This window comes from Lepidochelys olivacea, assembly GCF_965140295.1.
Source record: "Lepidochelys olivacea isolate rLepOli2 genome assembly, chromosome: 17".
NCBI lineage: Eukaryota > Metazoa > Chordata > Testudines > Cheloniidae > Lepidochelys > Lepidochelys olivacea.
Genome location: NC_140427.1, coordinates 13412931 through 13432431, shown reverse-complemented (window position 1 = coordinate 13432431; position 19501 = coordinate 13412931). Strand labels below are relative to the sequence as shown.

At 42.7% G+C, this 19501-nt stretch overlaps 1 protein-coding gene across 3 annotated transcripts in view; it reads right to left on the bottom strand.

Annotated features, from left to right (window-relative positions):
* CALN1 (calneuron 1) overlaps positions 1 to 19501 on the bottom strand; it is a 200873-nt gene that overhangs the window by 162423 nt on the left and 18949 nt on the right. The window contains exon 1 of one of the 3 annotated variants that reach the window (XM_084650741.1): positions 13634 to 14131. The exons of 1 other annotated variant lie outside the window; for it this stretch is intronic. Coding sequence is in view for 1 of the 2 variants with exons in the window: in XM_084650740.1 (XP_084506866.1) it covers positions 10615 to 10643 (29 nt within the window). In the remaining variant the exon portion in view is untranslated. Of the gene's footprint in view, positions 1 to 10614; positions 10662 to 13633; positions 14132 to 19501 lie in introns of those variants that run through there. One more of the 3 variants, XM_084650740.1, reaches the window with a different exon arrangement.

Here is a 19501-nt window from a genome sequence, read left to right as displayed (position 1 = left end):
TCCACCTCAAACTACCAGCAACAAAAAAAGGCTGAAGAGAGCAGCTATTGGTATGCTTTTGCCATGATGTAACTATTTTGCATAGTTCAAGACAGACAGACTCTCATTTAGGGACTGCAACACTGGTGAAGCTGGATGAATACTACAGCAGGTTGAAAATTTTCCACTGCAAATGGTTTTTGGAAGAAAATTGAATTTTCAATGAAAAAAAGTTTTTTTGCAAAAAGCATCTGTTTCCATGGGAAATGTTGAGTTTTCATTAAAAAAAAAAAAAAAAAAAAAGACTCTCCCAAACCCAAAAAATTTTATTTGGAAATGCTGTCATGATGCCTCAGGGAGTTGCTGGTTCGGGGGAAACCAAGGTCACCAGTCAGACTATATGTCTCACGATGCATGGCAGCAGCATTTCCAAATATATTTGTCAGGGTTTTGGTACAAATACATTTGAGGAAAAATATAAGATGCTCCTGGACAAGTCATTAACAGGAAAACAAAGTGAATTTCACCAAATAAATGATTTACTACTAATTATTCATTCAACTGGTGTTTTGGTGTCAGGAATCTCTTTAGCTCAGTGTTTCTCAGTGAAGGGTCCATGGACCAGTGCTGGTCCCCAAGATCTCCCTGACACAGTTTAGAAAGGCAGCAAGCTGGTCCCTGGTATCAAAAGGTAGAGAAACATTTCTGTAGCTTACATTCGTCTTTAGCTCCTTTGGCATGTTTAAGAAAAAGAGTTTCAGACATTACTGAAAATTCATCCGATTGTTAAACTGGAAACTTTCTTTTAACTAGAAATTAAGTGCGCTTGAAGCCTACACTGCAGGATTAGGATAATTTAAGTGGCTCTGGCCAATAGATTGCTCAAATTTACCCTGAAACTATACTGGCAGATATGTGATGGCTACCAAAATATGCAACATTTCTTATTAAATTCTTCATTACGTCCAGCAATATATGATTGCCAGTGATTTCCTAAAGTACCTTCCACACGAAGATGTGCAATGAGAAATTTCACCCTCCATCTTCTGAGCGTGTCAGGCAGGCGAGACAGTTGTCTTTCCAAATATTCCTCATTGTTGTCTTGGTGCATTCTGCCCTAATTGCTGCAGGTTTAACAGGAAGAGGCAATAACCAGAGAGCCATCTTTAGCCATGACCTCCTTCATGTAAGCAACTGTTCTGCAGTTAATCCACATCTCTCCCGCTGTAGCCAATATATTTAATGGGAGTCAACAACCTGTTGCATACATGTGCTTTTGGCAACACCCCTCCATTAGTCTGAGTATTAATTGACCTTATGCATTAGTACTTGGATTTGCTGTTGCTGACTGTGTATTTTTTCTTTTTGCTTGTCTTCTATTGGGCATAGAGTTGGCTCTCCTTATATTTCAATACTAGATCCAGCTGCAAAGAACTTGGAAGGACCCAAAAAGTCTCAGTACAGCAACAGAAAGTATATTCAGCACATTAACAGGCATATCAGGAGTGCTCGATTGGCTCTTCTAACAGTGTGCCAGATTCTAGGACCCTGCATAGGAATGCAGAGATCTTCTTTTTAATCACCAAAACCTTAAGTGCTTCAAGATAAACAAGAATTATAGCTCACTTATGTTGGTAGGTGGACCTTGTTATAGCTCCAAATAGGCTATAAGAGAACTTGGGAGTCTCTGGAGCAGAGGGAAATAAGGTCTGGGACAGAGGAGGTCTTACAGGGAAAGCTGTAAGAATAGACAACCTTAGGGAGAAAACCTAGAATGAAGTTTACATATTTGCTGCTATTTAAGTTATCAACAAAGCCAAGATGCCAGGAAGGAGTGGAGAGGGTAAGCTGGGGTTATATATAGTGTGTATATATTATGAGCAGCGCAGGGTGGGAACTTCACCTGCTTACAGCCCTTCTTAATAGCTCATGGATCACAAGGCAACCCAGTGGGAAATTTCAATACTGAAATAACAACAAGAAATACTTATTACACTGTATTGTGTTTGCATCATAAATGTTTGAGAGAGGTTGTTACAGAATCATTACTTTTATAACAAGTAGCGAGACGTGCTCCGAGCAGAAGAGCCTACATGCAGTGAACTTGCACTTTACAAGTACACGGGACAAAATACCAAAGAGATTACATCTCTTTCAACCCTAGGCTGCACAAATGGATTTCCCTGCTACATTGGTACGGGCAACACAATCTGTTCATTCTATCTTTTTTTATTTTTATTTTTTTTATTAAGAGCCAAATTTCCGTGGACTCCAATGCAAGCCCATTATGCATATTCTGAGCACAGAATAGCTCATGTGTTCTCTGATAGAATTTTTCCCCACTTCTCAGTTGGGCCCTGAGCATGTGGGCGAGACGTATCAACTAGACACCTGGGAAAGAATCCTTGGTAGTAACTAGGAGCCCTCCCCCTCTAATGCCCCATCAAGTAGTAAAGGCCTGTGCTTTTAGGTCCAATGCTTACTGAAGTCAGTGGGTAATGGATCAAGCTTTTAATAATGAACGTTGAACATTCAATCCCTGCTGATGACCCATCGTGGGTAAGGGGTCACTACACATTTCAGATTGTTTTTGACAGTTAAGGATATAACCTCGGAAGCAGTTTAGTTCTTGGAAATGAAGGAAACAAAACCTTAGCAATTAGCCTGATGGATGCAGTGTCACAAAGCCATTTCATTACCTAGGAGCTTCCAGGTTGTTGACAAGTATAAAGGTGTGATGACCCCAAATTCTGTTAGTGGTGGGTTTTCCCCTCCTCCTGAAAACTTTACTATTAAAAAGGTAGTGAAGGTCACTTTAAAAGGCATCATGTTGAAAAACACAGAAGTTTCAAGAATGCCAAGGTTCTTTTGAGTTCTGAACAGTAGAAACGAAAACTAAGTTTAAATTTAAAAATAACAAAAAGAGGGAGTAGGAACTAGCCTGATCCTCAGCCTAAATCTAAATCATCTTTAAGGGTCAGATCCATCCAACTCTCCTCTTAGTCCCCAAGAGCTCAGCTATATTTAAATTCTTCCATGCCGTCCTCCGTTAGTCCCCCTAGCTCTTCCTCCCTTTCTGTAGCCATCCAGCAATCCCCTAGCTTGCTTACCCTCCCACAGCCCTACACTAGTTCCTTTGCTTCCTTTTCACTATCCCTTCACCATTTTTCAATAGCTTCCCATTCCCACTCTGCAATTCAGGTGGTCAAAAATGCTGACCAAACTATTTTTCTGTTATATGACATTTTTCGCAAAAAGTGTGTGCTTTCCATGGAAAATTTTGACTTTCCATCAAAACCCCAAATGCCTGAAAATCCAAAACGTCATTTGGGAAATGCAGCTGTGTTACCTACGAGCATTTGTCATTTCCATTCCCCTCTATGGGCTGGGTTCCCCAGTGGGACTACATCTCCCGTGATATAATAGGACGGTTCAGCAAGGGAGACACTGAAGCATCATGGGAGATGTAGTCAGGCCTTGGACCCCAGCTCATATAGGAGAACGGGAGCATGACATACCTGAACTACAAATCCCATAATGGATCACAACAGCATTTCCAAATAGAAATTTTTCAGCAGAAAATTTTTGGGCGGTTGGCTGAAAAACTTTAGTTTTTCCACCAAAAAGGTTGAAATTTTCTATGGAAAACACACAAAAATGTATTTTGGGTGGGGGATGGGGGTGATATTTTTGTAAAAATTGTCCACAGGAAAAACTCCTTTTTCCAACCAGCTCTAGTCTCAACCTGTCTGCTGGGCCCAGGGGACTGTTTCCTCCAAGTCTGGCTTGCAGTGCACCCTTGGATGTCTCGATCCAAGTAAGCTTCAGAGTGTGAGAAATTTCAGTGAAGTCCAGGGTCCTAAAAAAATTATGCCAAAGTGTCGGCCTCTACAATAGGATTGGAAGCCATGGACTACTGAAAATTTATGAGTAGAAAAGAAGAAGGAATAGACATAGTTGCTAAGGGTACAAAAAAGAGAGAGAAATTATTTGAGGGTGCCAGAAAATGCCTTATAGTGAGAGACAAAGAGCTCAATCTGTTTAGCTTATAAAAAAGAAGATTGGTAAGTGACTTGATTAGAGTGTATCTCTGTACCTTCATAGGGACAAAATACCAGGTAGTAAAGGACTCTTTAATCATGCAGAGAACCAAAGGTTGAAAACTGAAGCCAGACTAACTCAAACAAGAAATGGGGCACAAATCTTTAACAGAAATGGTCATTAACCACTGGAATAAACTACCAAAGGAAGTGGTGGATTCTCTGTCTCTTGCTGTCTTAAAATCAAGACTAGATGCCTTTCTGGAAGATAGTCTTTAGCCAGACACAAGTTATTGGGCTCAATAAATTTAATGGCCTGAATTATACAGGTGGTCATACTACAAGTTTGTCTACACAGCAAAGAAAAATCCATGGCTGCCCCATGTCAGCCAACCCAGGCTTGCGTGGCTAAGGCTGCGGGGCTGTTTCATTGCTGTGTAGACCCTCTTCCACCGGACAGCATCCTAGAGCCCAGGCTCCAGCCCGAGCCCAGAATTCTACCCAGCAATGCAACAGTCCCACAGCCTGTGTCCCCCAGCCAGCCACGGATTTTTCTTCGCTGTGTAGACATACTGTAAGTGACCTAATGCTGACTTCTGGTCTTAAACTCTGTGAATCTATGAAGATACCACACCTACTAACACAGCATAAATGCCCAGGTCAGAACATCTACTATGAAAGAACTTAAATGTTATACTGTGTGTTTACTTGCACCTATCCCAAGCATTATCTCATCGCTATCTCCCATTCTGGATCTCTTTAGACTCTGCCCAAAACAGGTTACCCGGCTAATGAATGATGATGCCAGCAGAGATCTCTCTGAATCCATGCCCAGCAATTACTTACTGTTTTCCCCCTTACTGGCATGCACTGGTAGTCATCGCTGTTTCTCTTTCCTCTCATCTAGCAATCAGCAATTTCCCCCTCACCAGCAGAGCACCTGGTGTACGGAGAATTGAATAAAGTCAACAGTGATTAAGTGAACAAATGGGGCCATCAACGGTCACCAGTGCAATAGAGTCTCCGCACTATCTTCTTTGTTCCACCCCTTATGCCAGCAAATACTCTTAGGATCTTTACTGTTAAGTCCCAAAAATCTGAGATCTGTCTCTTTCTAGAGGAATTTATCTCATTTTTTGTCCACGCAGAGCTCATTGAAGGATCAGGGCCTAGAGAAAGAGTAGAATGTTGACACAATAAGATCATTAGCAGTCAGAAAAAACTATATTTCAAAGATTTTGCTAAGAGAACATCAAAGTAGCAAGGAAATGTCACTTGTGCATCTTCAAGTCTCCGATTATACATTTGTACATCTCTTAATCTGTTTAAAGACCTTGTCTTCCACTGGCAACAGAGGATATGGCTGTTGTGGGTTTGTTTATCACGAGTGTTATAAGGACTCTTTTCTCCATCATGTTTTAGTTCATTTCCCCATGTCCCACTGCCTTCATTTCAAACAGTTATAGCAAAGCTGAAGAAATTAATTCAAAGCATTCCCTATCTGCACTAGAGTATTCTGAACAAAAAGCCTCAATTTAAAAAAATATATATACAAGTTATTATTCATAATAGACTGAATGTATCACAGCTGAGTAATAATAAATGGAAATACATCAATAATGAAGAATTTTTACAACAGATTTAACAAAACAACATGGCATTACAAATACCCTCAGGGTTGATTGGATGTTATTAGTAGAGTGCCAAAACATTTAATTTTAATAATAGGACAATTAATTACTCAAGTGAATGTGATATTCACCAGCCCCCTTCCTGAAAGGAAGCTATTGTACAGCTTGCATGGTTTCATTTCTAAAAGGAACAGCAGATAAATCTTAGTGAAGTTGCCTAGATGTTATGGTAATTGGGGGCTATGCAAATATCATAAATGAGATAGAAAGTAATAAAACAGGGGAGGGTAATTATAAATTGGAATAACTAGAGATGAAAGGTCATACAAAATTCACATGCAGACCTGAGTTTCAAAGTTATGGGGTCTTAGGATCTAGGCTTTTGGTTGAATACATTGTAGAGAAAGTAGCCAGTCCTTAAATTAGGGTGTAGATGTAGACTTCCAAAGTCCCAGATTGATCAGACCAGAACATTTGACCTAGGCTTATATTCAGTAGCAACACTTTTCCAAAATTGTATGGCTATTTATTATTACAGGAGATCTTGCAGATGCATTAACAGAGAGCTTTCAGACTATGATATTCAGAGGATTCCAAAGCATTATTATATTTTTTACACCACTATCTAAGGTTGTCATAATGTCCACCCAAAGGAGAAGAGCTAAGTACTGCCTGTCCATCTGTGAAATTTATATATAGCACCAGTTACCATAATACCTAAGCACTGAGCAGGTTAAGGGGAAGAATAAACCCTAAATATATGATCGTACAATGAACTCTGCATGGGTACAGGGGTCTGCTGGCATGGAGAAGATTTCAGGATTAAGGCCTACAGCCCCAGTTCAGCAACGCACTTAATCTAGTGTGGCAGTTCCATTGAAGTCAATAGGATTTATGCATTTAGTACCCAATTCAACAGCGTACTTAAGTACAAACTTAAGTCCTACTGATTTCAATCAGACTACAGCACTTGCATAAGTGCTTTGTTGAATCAGGGCCTAAAAGCATAAGTGATAATTATGGGATAATCAGACTCCATAGTAAAGTGCTGAAATTCTTTAGAAATTATGCAATTCTTTCTTCTCAGGGTACTGGTCTTTGGAAGATTGTCACAAAGCTGTCCCGAGATTTTGAAATGATAATTTCCTGCTGAAGCATAGTGTTTAGCTCTTTGGATGGCCAAATTACAGGATTCTTGTTTTTATTCAGTATTTATTTGAAGGAAATGTACAAGAGAGAAGTCTGATGCCGGCAGTGCTTTAAACCTGCTGGTGCTCCGTAAACAAGTTAGCTCCAGAGAGATTTTCATGTCGCTTCTTGAAATATAAAAAGAATCACTAAGACTAAATAATTGAAAACAGTTATGTAGACTTCATTTCATTGTTTTCCATGGACTTAAAATCTGTACTTTCATGTTCACAATTGTAATACCTAGCTGGGTCAATTAACTGTTTGGAATCTCATTTACATAACAGTTGACATGCTGACAATACTTCAAGGTAGATTATTGCCCTGGAGGATATCATACTATGCAGAAAAAACTAATAAGAAAGAAGGCATTTCACTTAAATTACAGTTTTTAGAAGGCGACAAAACAGAATATGTAAGATCAAGGAATTCTATAAAATGGGGCAATGTGTATCAACACACACACATCAATCTGACATTTTTATAGCATCGTTCATCTAGATAGCTCCCCAAATGTTTCAGAAAGCTAACAAACTTATTGTACAAGGCCTGGTCCTTCAAATACATACCTCACAGAAGCAAACCTTACGCACATGCTCCCATCATTACTGAAGTCAATGGCAAAACGCCAATTAACTTAAATGGGAGAGATTGTGCCACAAGTACTCCTTTTCTTTGTGCCCATTAGTTGTCCCGAATTGAAGTCAACGGAATTATTCGCAAGAACAAAAACTAGTTACCTTAGTAAGGTTTTGTAAGACTAGGCAGTCATTTAAAAGTGCTCAGCAAGTCTATATGACAGTTTAAAGGCCCCAACCCTGCCAACAAAGAAACATGGGCAAAAGCTCATTGACTTGAAAAAGTCTCAGTACAGGCATAAAGGTCCACTCTCACAGCATCCTACTGACTTAGTCCCATTGACTGCAATGAGATTCTGACCATAGTGATCCCTTTGCATGATTAGGGCCATGGGCAGGAAGTGAAGACAAATTAAATACACTATACAATTGTTTCCATATCTAGGTGGAATTTAGGTCAGAATGTAATGACCTGAATTGGATTTTGGCCAGGATACCAAGGGCATCATATCACTCAACTGTCCCTCATTTCAAGGAACGTCATTCATCTTAGTCCCAAAGTTACTTACATTTCAAACAGATCTATTCTCCCTCTCACTCTTATTACTGAAAGCAACTGATAGCAAAGGATCATTAAGCGAGGTGACGACAAAGTTGTGTACACCAAAGAAGTGGATCCCACGGTACTTTGAGTGTTTTGCATTAATACTTTTTGTGCGGGTGAATGCATGTACACACCCCCCACCCACCTCATTCTTGATCTTGCCACACACTGTGTCCCACATTTTTTGATGTTGAGGGGAATGGCCCTCCTTAATCTTGTAAAAAATACCATGGGATCTTTAATGACCATAAGTGATCACATCTTCTGTTTCGGCCTGACCTGAAAGATAGAGAGCCAGATTATCTGAATTACACCTGTGAAAATCTGGAGCCACTCCATTGTATGAGTGCCCTCAAATACCAAGGTGAAAGCACTTAGTGAGGCAGAGAGATTAAATCAGACACTGACCCCGCACCACCACCAACACAATACTCCTTAACGCCACACTGGGGCATTGGTTAATTCCTGGCTCAGAGAGAAGCGTAACAACTACTAAATCACCAACTCTATGCCCTGGAACATCTCAGTGCTCCTTGGAGGTTTCCCATTTATGCTGATAGGATCACAGCGCAAAGTGATATGGCTGCAGGCAACAAATGACATGAATCCTAAACCTCAGATCCAGACTAAGTAGTACTGTCACTTATTATGAAAACCGGAGATATGCTGTGTGTATACTATAGCCATGAGACCAGGCTTAATGACAGTATGCAGTGCAGATGTTTAAGGTTTTCTTTTATTATGCTGTAAAAAAGTATGTACAACTATGCCTACAAAGAGTGCATAAACAGAAATTAAGTTCAGCGAATGAAAGGGCAGTTTTGAAACCACCTCATTATTTCTATACATATTTCATGTCATACTCTTGGATTTCAGTTTCAGAAGACTAAATCCACAATGTGATTTTGATTACTATTGTTTAGCGTCTTTATTCTAAACCACATTTTAATCCTTTAAGCCTTTTAGCAAAGCAGGATGCATTTAATTATAAGTAATAATGTAAAGTGGCATTCTTCTATTGCATCACACTAACGATAATCCAAGTCCTGTTACATAATAGCCTGTGTTTTCTACAGTTTCTTGTTTACAGCTTAGAGCACAAAGTCAAATTCACAGATGTAAAGTATAATCAGCAAGTATATACCTTCAGAAAGTCTGTCTATAGATATTGGTTCCTCCAGTTAATATCCCAGCTAAGTACATTTTATTGTACTGCTTACTATATAAAAGAGACTTGATATTATTTATAATATCCATATAATAATTGCGTTAGTTGCCATAACCCAAGACATTCTACAATCCCATGATACATTTAAAAAGTTCCCATTTTCTTTTATATCTATTAACAGATTTTGTCAGCTACATTTCATGCTGACTCAGTAATGTTTGCATGCAGAAATTGGCTAAAATGATGCAAACTAGCATTGCTAATGCAAACAGTTTTTACATAGGCATTGTTTTTTTTTTCAATTTACAAATCACTGTTGAAGATTAAACCTGAATACTAACTAGGTGCTGTTATCTTGCCATTCATTAAGCAATGTTTTCATCTGCCTTACCAGTTAGATCATTTGGGGGTAGAGGGAGGAAGGATTTTACCTTGCATTACAACTTAGAGGGGAAGGTTTTCTGGAGCCTGGATCAGAAGCAGAGGACCAGCCACTGAAATGTATTAGGACTGGGTTTGCATTGGTTCTGCTGAGGTAAAGGCTGGAACAAGTGGCCATAGGAGAGAGAGAGAGAGAGAGAGAGAGAGTGTGTGTGCATGTGTGTACATATATATATATATAAAATGATCTGCCATAGATAAGATGCATCAGCATAATCCTGAACCACATTATGATTGGACAAGGACTGCATGATGTTAAAGTGGGGGAAGGGGGGAAGAGAGAGAGAGAGTATAACTTTGCCTCGTGTAAAATGAGAGAGGGGATAAAACAGAATTTCTATATAAAAATAAGGTTTGAATGTACAACTAGTATCTTTAAACAGAATACAATTTTTGCAGTGTAAATTTAGGCCAGAGATTCCATAATATATGTAGTTTCTGTAAAGCCCTGCACTATAATGTAATTCATCAGCATGAAGAAGCATACTTTATAATGAGCCTTCTTCTTGCACTAGTGAAATTAATGGGGGGGCTGCCAGTGACAACCAGGCTGGGTCCCACCTAAAGTCAAATGCAGGATGCATACCTAGCACCTTGCAAGACAGAGCTCACCCTGAGAGGTCTAATCCTGCAGTCCTTACTGCAAGTGGATATTTTGCATGACGAAAATCTGGCCCACATGTACCGTCATCCAGATCCACGTACAGTGTGGTTTGAATTTTGCCTAGACTTACACCCCATGCTACCTCACTGATATCAGGGCAGATTTGGCTCAGTAGGGGCAGTGCATATGCCAAGGAAAAGAGTACAGGATCTAGAATAAATTAGAAAACTTGACTGGGGTAAATCTGTCACATCAAAGCTTCTCCTGCCACACATATGAGGTAATAAAAAGTATCCTGCAATAAATAAACTTTTACAGAAATACCATAAAGTAAAACAGCTGGGACAGTCTTTTTAAAATGAAAACTTTCAGGGTACTCACCTGGTGGCATTATATTGTTGAACTTCCATTGGTTATTGTATGAGACTGGAACAGTAAATTATTTCAGGTCAAGGAAGCTTACATCAGCATTAATGCAAAGTAAAAGTATAACCAATGTGACCTAAACATTATCCCTGCAATGGAAGGCTCATTACAAAACAATATGGGGGGAGGGAAGACTAGAGAGACTTTTATTTGCACTAAGACATCATATATATGTGGTCTAATTGCAGATAATTGCTTACATGGTTCTTTTGGACTTAAAACAAAGCATCATTTTGATGTCAGCTGCCTACATGTTGTATGCAACCTAGTCAATCAAATCCATAACCAATCAAGTCCAGTGCAAGAAATCCCATTTCCAATTACATTAGGAGTTTTTAAATAGCCTGATAAGCACAATAAATATAATGTGGCGTGTTCTCTCTTTTTAATACATTATATATATATATATATATATATATATATATATATATATATATATATATATATATATATATATCAGGGATTCTCAAACTGGGGGTCATGACCCCTCAGGGGGTTGTGAGGTTATTATGTGGGGGGTCATGAGTTCTCAGCCTCCACCCCCAAACCCTGCTTCACCTCCAGCATTTATAATAGTGTTAAATATTTTAAAAATGTGTTTTTAATTTATAAGGGGGGGGTTGCACTCAGAGGCTTGCTGTGCGAAAGGGGTAACAAATACAAAAGTTTGAGAACCACTGATATATATAGATAATATTGGGAGGGGATAGCTCAGTGGTTTGAGCATTAGCCTGCTGAACCCATGGTTGTGAGTTCAATCCTTGAGGGGGCCATTTAGGGATCTGGGGCAAAAGAAAAAAAAAAAGAAATTGGGGATTGTGCCTGCTTTGAGCAGGGGGTTGGACTTGATGATCTCCTGAGGTCCCTTCCAACCCTGATATTCTATGATTCTATGATTTAGACCAATGATGACTTGGACAGCTGTTTCCACAATAGATCAAATTCTACTATAGTTTTCCCATTGAGGCAGTCAGTATCATTATGAATTTCAAAAGAGAAATGACCATCACCACACTAAAATCCAGCACTGTGCACAATTAAGAATTGAAACACTATGCAAGTAATACTAAGAAAACTGCAGTTTCCACATGCTGGAAAATGTTAGCAGAAACTTCTTTGAATAGCTTATCAGTGTCAGCTGTAATGGTATTATACAGCCTTAACACCTCAGAAAGCAAGAAAGCTAAGAGGGAGGCTTTCTTAAATGTATTCCTTTTGCTCTTTTAGTAGATAAATCAGGATGCAATCACTACAGATCATCTTTCAGTGGTTGAAATTATATTTAAAATAAAATGAACCAATGTATGTTTGAATACATAAAACCTATTAATACACGTGTGCATATGCCAGATAGGACCATCACCTTTTGATTACTGCCATTAAGATTAGTGGACATTATGGGCCAAATTCATCCATGGTGTGAATTCACTCACTTCAATGGACTAATTTGGACCTGGGTGTTCAAATGGAGGGGAAATCATAGCTCTTTGTTTTCTGATTCTCTCTGTCATCTACTTATACCTACCTACAGAGTTGTGTATTACACATCTACAAAACAAGTGTGTATCTTCTTTCTTGGGCCTGGGGGGTGTTTGTAAAATAAAATAGAACACTAGTGGGATGCTGTTAAATGAGAACTTGTGTACCTTTCTGTCTTGGGAGAGTGTGTGCACCCACCCCAGAATCTATATCCCATATGGATGCACCCAACACTCAAAGCAGATACAGGTCTGCGTTACTGATTGTTACTGAAAATAATGGAGGGGTGGGGGAAGAAAAAATATGCATACACAGAGAAAGAAAGAAATAATGTGTGCACAGAGAGATTGTGTGTACACAAATACTGTGTTTCACAGTTGCTATAAATACAAACAAGCAGTGTATTACAACTGTAGATAGGTAGGAGATATCTCTCTGTCTACACACAGCTTCCTTCACCCTCTGGCCCAGCTGTAGCCCTTTAACTGTGTTAAGCTCAGTGCAGCCTCCTCATGCAGCACTGACCTACTGCCTTTCTCCTCTCCTCCCCCAGCTACAGCCCCACCTGTTGCTTAACAGCTAAATTAAGCTGCCCGGGGGAAAGAACAACTTCTAATTGTGCCCAGCTTGCCCCTATGCAAAGAGCAGCGCTGGCGATCGGCCACGGGCTGCCCCCGCCCCACCGGGTCTTTGCAGCTGCTCTGTGCTTGCTTAGGATGCTGGTGGCTTTTGTGCGCAAGGTCCCCCCGAGACACGGTGCAAGTTCAAAGCATCGCCTCCCCCGGGGGCGGGTACCTGCTGCTTCCGCAAGGCAGCCAACAGGTAGCCCCGCTGCCACCGGCCCGCTGGGTCACCGGCCCCTCCTCAGCCCTGCCCTCCCCCCCCCATTCTGCTGCTTCCCGGGGGGGGGGGATATTCAGCTCAACCTTCTGTCGAGACTATCGGAGGGGGAAGGGGGACAGCGCATCCAAAACTAGCTAAAGGAGACCCCAACAGCCAGGGCTGGACGCCCCACGCCCCATCAAGCACCAGGGGCCCCCTTTTAACCGCCAGGTGCAAAATCCTCCCGCCTGCAATCTCTCTGCGCCTCATGAACCGGCTGCCAACCGGCCCGGATCCCCCAGTTCGAGCCCACTGTCCAGCAGCAGAGGGGACTGGTTAACAGAATACGGAGATGTGCATAGTCTAGAGACACACGCACACGCATTACTGTGTACACACACGCATTACTCTTCCTTGCACCGTCCTGTGACCATCACCGCCACACGAATCGAAGCAAATGATGGTCAGAAACCAGCACAACGCAGCTGCACAATCCACACGCGCGCCGCTCTCAGCAGGTTTTCTCACACCCACCCCCCCATATGCTTTTCGTGCAACAACCACCGTACCCCCGGGCTGGCTACTCGCGGTCATCTCCCGCGCCCGGGAGCCCCGCCGGAGGAGGCAGAAGGGGGCGAGGGCGCCCCGGGCTCCGTCTCCCCGCTGTACTCACCTCCCCAGCAGGCGCCGCCGCCGCCGCCGCTGCTACGGGTTTTCTCCCCTGGCTCCCTCGGCCCCCCTCCAGGTCGCTGCTGGCCGGGGGGGGGGGCGGCGGCGGTTTATTTTCCTCCGCCCAAGACGAGAAATCTCCGGTCACACGCCCCGCGGGTAGAAAACATGCAGCCCCCGAGGCGAGCACGGGCTTTCGCGGGGTTCCAGCGCTCCCCCTTTCTCGGGGGGCGTGGGGCGGGGGCAGGGAAGGAGAGGGGTGAGCCTCGGTGGAAGCCTTGGGGTCGATCTCCGGCAGCGGGGCGCCCCGGGGCCGTCAGTGCTCCCTGTCCCCGGGCAGGGCTCCCTTTAAACTCCATTCAGCAGTTGCCTGGTGCCTCCAGCCGCCCATGGCCAAGTCACAGCGTCTGCCCTTCCCCGGCTTCGGGAAACGCCCCCCATCCACCTCCCGGGGCTCGGGAACCTGGACTCAGCCGGCTCCGGTGTGGCTTTCCCCGCTCTGCTGCCAGGCGGCTGAGAAGCGCCTGGCCTCCCTGCACACGCGCACTCCCCCCCGCCGCCCCGGAGCCAGGCAGCGAGCGACAGCTTCCACCCCTCCGAAGGAGAAGCTGCCCACGTAAAACTCCTGCACACGGGAGCCGTTTCATATTGGACACCTTGCACCAGGGCCCTTGGTAACTCTTTCCTCACCAGCAGGTGAGGGCGCACGCCTGCAGATCTGGGGCTCCTGGACTGAGCAGCGGCGGGAGGCCCAGAGAGGCTGGGGAGAGGGAGTGGAGGGGCAGAGGGTGACAGGCAGAGAGGAGAGGGGCCTGGGGGCAGAGCTACAGGGACAGAGAATAAAGCGGGTGGGGGACAGAGGGCGAAAGAGGAAAGTCGGGGGGGGTAAGAGGGCTGAGGGGCAGATTAAGAGCGGGGGAGGCAGAGTGATGAGGAAGTGAGGGGCACATTTAGAGAGGAGAGGTGGAGAGGGAGGTGGGGCAAAGAGAGAGTTCGAGGGAGGGAAAGGGAAGAGTGATGAGGATTAAGGGGAGAGACATAAGCCACCCAGCCCAGAGCAGCATCCCAGGAGAAAGGAGAAAAAAATGTGGAGGCCCCCAGAGAGAAAAAGAGAGGGAGTCCCCTTGAGGGAGACTCAAGGCCATAGAAAACTCCCAGGGACAGACCGAAGGGGAGAGACTCGCAGTGCCTCTCAAACTGTGGTCGGGATCCCAAAGCGGGTCCTGACCTCATTTTAATGGGGTCGCCAGGGCCAGCATTAGATTCACTGCTGACGCCGAAGCCCAAGGGCTTCAGCCCCGGGGTGGCAGGGCTGGGACTTGGGTTTGGGCTCCAGCCCCACCTCACCCGGAACGGTGGGTCTTGGACTCCGGCTCTGCCCCCCGGGCAAGGTCATGTAGTCATTTTTGTTGTCAGAAGGTGGTCATGGTGCAATGAAGTTGGAGAACTGCTGGGATAGAGAGTCCAGGGGAATGGGGAGGGAAGGAAATTAGCATAGGCAGTAAGGGTTGCAGCCAGGGGAGGAAGTGACTGAGTGAGATGGCTGGAGGAAGATATTTATAGCCAGTCTTATGCTACCACTTTTCTTCAGGCCTCTAATTGGCTAGCAGCACAATTCACTAAACACAGTTTAAGGCCCATATTTGAAGAATTCATTCAAAGACCCCCCCCCCCCACCTTGCAGAGTCCCAGAGCCACCGGAATTCTACACAGCAATGAAACAGACTTGCAGCGTGAGCCCGAGTCAGCTGGCATGGGCCAGCCGCAGGTGTCTAGTTGGTGTGTGGACATACCCTATGAGAGCTCAAGTTCCTACATGTTGTATAGTTCACTATGGCATATTAACTAGAAATGATCTTAGATATTTATATGGCCCCCTTTACCATAGTATCTGAGCAACGCACAATCTTTAATCTATTTATTCTCACAGAACCCATGTCAGGTAGGTATTATCCCCATTTTATAGATGGGGAACAGAAGCACAGAGACTAAGTGACTTGGCCAAGGTCACACAGGAAGTCTGTGAAAGAGCAGGAATTGAACCCAGGTGTTCTGAGTCCCAGACTAGCACTCAAACCACTAAATCATCTTTCCTGTCTTTAGACCAAAGACTAACTCAACAAATGGGACACAGGCAAAGCCAAACACAGTGCATATTACTAATTTGTCACAATTCTAGATACCTAAGTGCCAAATAATTTTGTTTCTATGAAAACCCACAATCCTTCCGAATAGCTCACAAAAGACATTTGATGGGCTGACATAAGTGAATGTAGAATCAGACACCAGCATTTTTATAAACAAAAGAAAATAAAAGGCATAACTAAACACTGCCACAAGCCTCCTGAATGAACAGGTATGGGTTTCAACACAGACCTACCAGTAACACCCTTACTTCTTGACAATATACAGTGCTCGCTCTCTCTCTGTGTTTATATACAGAGATATTGATGAGGGCAAAGGAGGAGAGATGGTGCCAAATGATCACAAATCATAGTTCCTATCAGGCAGACAGCCCTTTGAAGTGGTTCCAAATTCTCCAAAGTTCTATGGCACGTTCATGCAGGGATAGAATATAAAGGCTACCTTTTCTGCATCTCGCAGTTTATTAAGCATCACCTTAAGATGGAGAGTTATGGCTTCCCAGACACTTTAGATCAGCCAGAAACCACCACTGAGTTTTATGTCTTTTTAACCAGGATATCTGGGATTAGTAGGGTTTCTTTTCCCCCCGTCTCTCCTTTCTTTACTCAGACAAGGAAGGGCACTCTCTCCATGTCTGAAAAGCAGTGACATGGTCACTTTAATGTGACTGAACAGCTGTTTCTTTTTCATTTTCTTCACCATGAAAGGTATTCTATACGGTAGCTCCATCCTCATGGGAATGCATGCATGTGGCTTGCTTGGCAAAGCCAGCCGTTCCTTACATGCCTGGGGCCTGACCCCGCACCACTGTCACTCAGAACTCCCATTGAGTAAGCAGTACCCAAGGAACAAAAGAATCAGGGTGCCATAGTGTGATGAAATTAAACTAAAGACTATTTAGGCTGATATCTGGAGAAACGTTCTAACCGGCAGAACTGGGGCATAGTCGCCACTGGAAACCCACTGTTTGAGCCAACTAGAACTGTGTGCATAGTATTCAGAAACGACATGGAGAGTTTCCGGCAGCTACTAAAACACGTTGACAATCACATTAATATTAAGCAAAGACTGTGTGGCCTCATGGATCATGTGTCATCTTTATATTTCAAGGGTATTTAATTCATAGCCTGTTAGTGTTGTACATTTCCAGTGTAAAAATCTTTCCTGTCTGCTGCCTCTCTCTCTCCAGACTAGTGAATCACTATGTTACCAACACTTCAGACTAGATGAGGCCTTTAAAACACAGTGAATGAGAGCAGGAGATGTTCAAGGAAGGGATCCCGCCTTACCATGCTCCTCACCTGCCCCAGCGAACTAGTTAACCCCGATCAGTTGCTGATTATTGCTCCCTGAGCACTGACCAATACATTGAAGGGGTGGAGCCAAAGCTCTTCTGTGCTCTGCCCACTCCTCACCCCTGGAGGGAAGGGATATTGGGTGCATGTTACTTATATGCACCTGGACCCCTGGTCTGGGGAGGCCATGCAGGAGTATGGGGATTCTCTTACTCCTTCGTACATCGCCATAAGGGTACATAAGCCAGACTACAATCCGGCACTGTATTATCTTCATTATATAGTACACATATCCATGTCCAATGAAAACACTTCAATTGTTGATCCATGAACGTAACTCCCACGGATGTCAATGGGAATGGTGCTGATAAACCATAGACCGCCTGTGTTTTCATTACATTTTACACCAGGGTAGGGTTGGAATTCATTGCTTTTTCATTCTTTTGCTTTTCCTTTTTTCTTTGGTTAACTCTTAAAGGGATCAAGCCTGATTTGCTTATATGTTACCCCATCAATTTTAATAGCACTACTGGAATGAGTAAAGCAAGGGTTTGGCCCACTATTGTTCTAATCAATTTATAAGAACTTAATTCCCTCTTTAGGCTTACTTTCCTGCCCATAAATTCCCAAAGATAGTAACCAAATCCCAGCCATCCAGTAGCAAAAGCATCTGCCTTGTGGTTTGAAAATAGTAATCTGAAAATGATTGGAGTTCTATATTTATTTTTTAAATTGTTCACGGACCAGATTCTGATCTCCGCTACACCTACATAAATCCAAAGTAACCCCAGTTACTCTGGAATTACATCCACAAAATTGAGATCAGAATCTGGTTCTCCCTCTCTTTTACTCCACATCCTTTAAAACATATTACTTATTGTGTAAAACCTTGTGTTTTATAAGAATAAATATAAATTACCAATTTTGTTCCTATATGTGGACACAAATGCTAGCTCTTCATGGCACAAGCACATGGAAATGTGTATTTTTCATTAAGGGATAAAAGTTTCAGAAATCACAAGTATGTCATCTGCATTACGTTTCTGCAAATAATGCAGAGGGAGACAATATAATACCAATGTGACAAAGTAATACAGTGAAAAATTATTGAAGACAGAGAAAGTTGTTGTCACAGGCCTAGCTGCCTGTGGGTAATTGGTGATAGTTGTCACTGTCAGAACTGAGGCATCGCTCTACTAACAAGTGCATCATGGTTTGATGTAATTTGTCATAAACATGCTTCAGATCAGCCAAAACGGTTAATCAAACATTGGGTATCACCCAGTTCAAAGGTGAAACAGCTCAGTAAGCCCATGACTGGAGTGGTGGGTTTTTTTCTTTTTTATCTATGCACCAGCTTTTTGAGCTGCACTTTCTGTGGTAAATCACAGACCAAGCAACACCATGGATACATAGCTATGAGCTATTATTTAACAAGTGACCACCAGTACTAAGAACACACCAGCAGCATTGGCCACACCAGATTAGATCACTGGTCATCCTGCAGCAGAACAAGGGAGAAGCCAAGAGGCAATCAAATCAAGCCAATGTAAAATTTTAGAAAGGATTGACATTTTAAAATGTCTCCCCTTTATTAGCTATGTCATGATTTTATAGATCCATCACATCAAACCGTAGAGATCTTTAAATGGTCAATCTTCCATTGAAATCAGTAGGAGTTTTGCTCAATTGAGAAAATTAAAACTGGAAAAGATCCATTAGGTCCACCTAAGCTATCAACCTTCCAGTGCAGAATTGTTCCCTTCAATATACTATGTGTTCTTGTCCTCCGTCCACTCCAATTTTAAATGTCCCAAGAAGTGTAGGTTCTAAAATTCCTTTGGGAGAGTTCACGAATACTTCATAGCCTAATAGGTCTCACAATTAGAACATGTTTTCTGGCTTTTTTTTTTTTGCTGGCTTTCATCCCATTATTCCTAATTAAACTGCTGTGCACCATCCCAAACAACTGCTACCCAGCCTGGATATTTATACCCTTCTAACCATGGTTAATTATTCCAGAGGCAAATTGTTCTTAAACTTTCTCCTTTATTTCATTTCTTTGTTGGATGATTTATTTTGAAGTTTAATGGGCAATTTTTAGAGCTAAATAGCTAGCTTTTATAATTAGTGAGTAGGTTCTGCTTGAGGATTTATGATCCTTCTATGCAGTGCTTATTGTCTTTGCCAACTCATGTAATTGATGTTGATTGATTAGGTATTTGCAATGGGGCTGAAGAGGAACCACATGAAAGATCATTGGTAGTTTAAGAAGCAAAACAGTTAACCGTGCTTGTTTTGTGGGAAGAGAGAGAAGGCAGATCTACCAGCTTTTTAATAACCGAGTGCTGTTGCCCTTGTTTACACTGAATAGTACCTTCTTCCACAAAGAGAATTGATTTTGATTACTCACAGAACAAGGTGCTACTCAG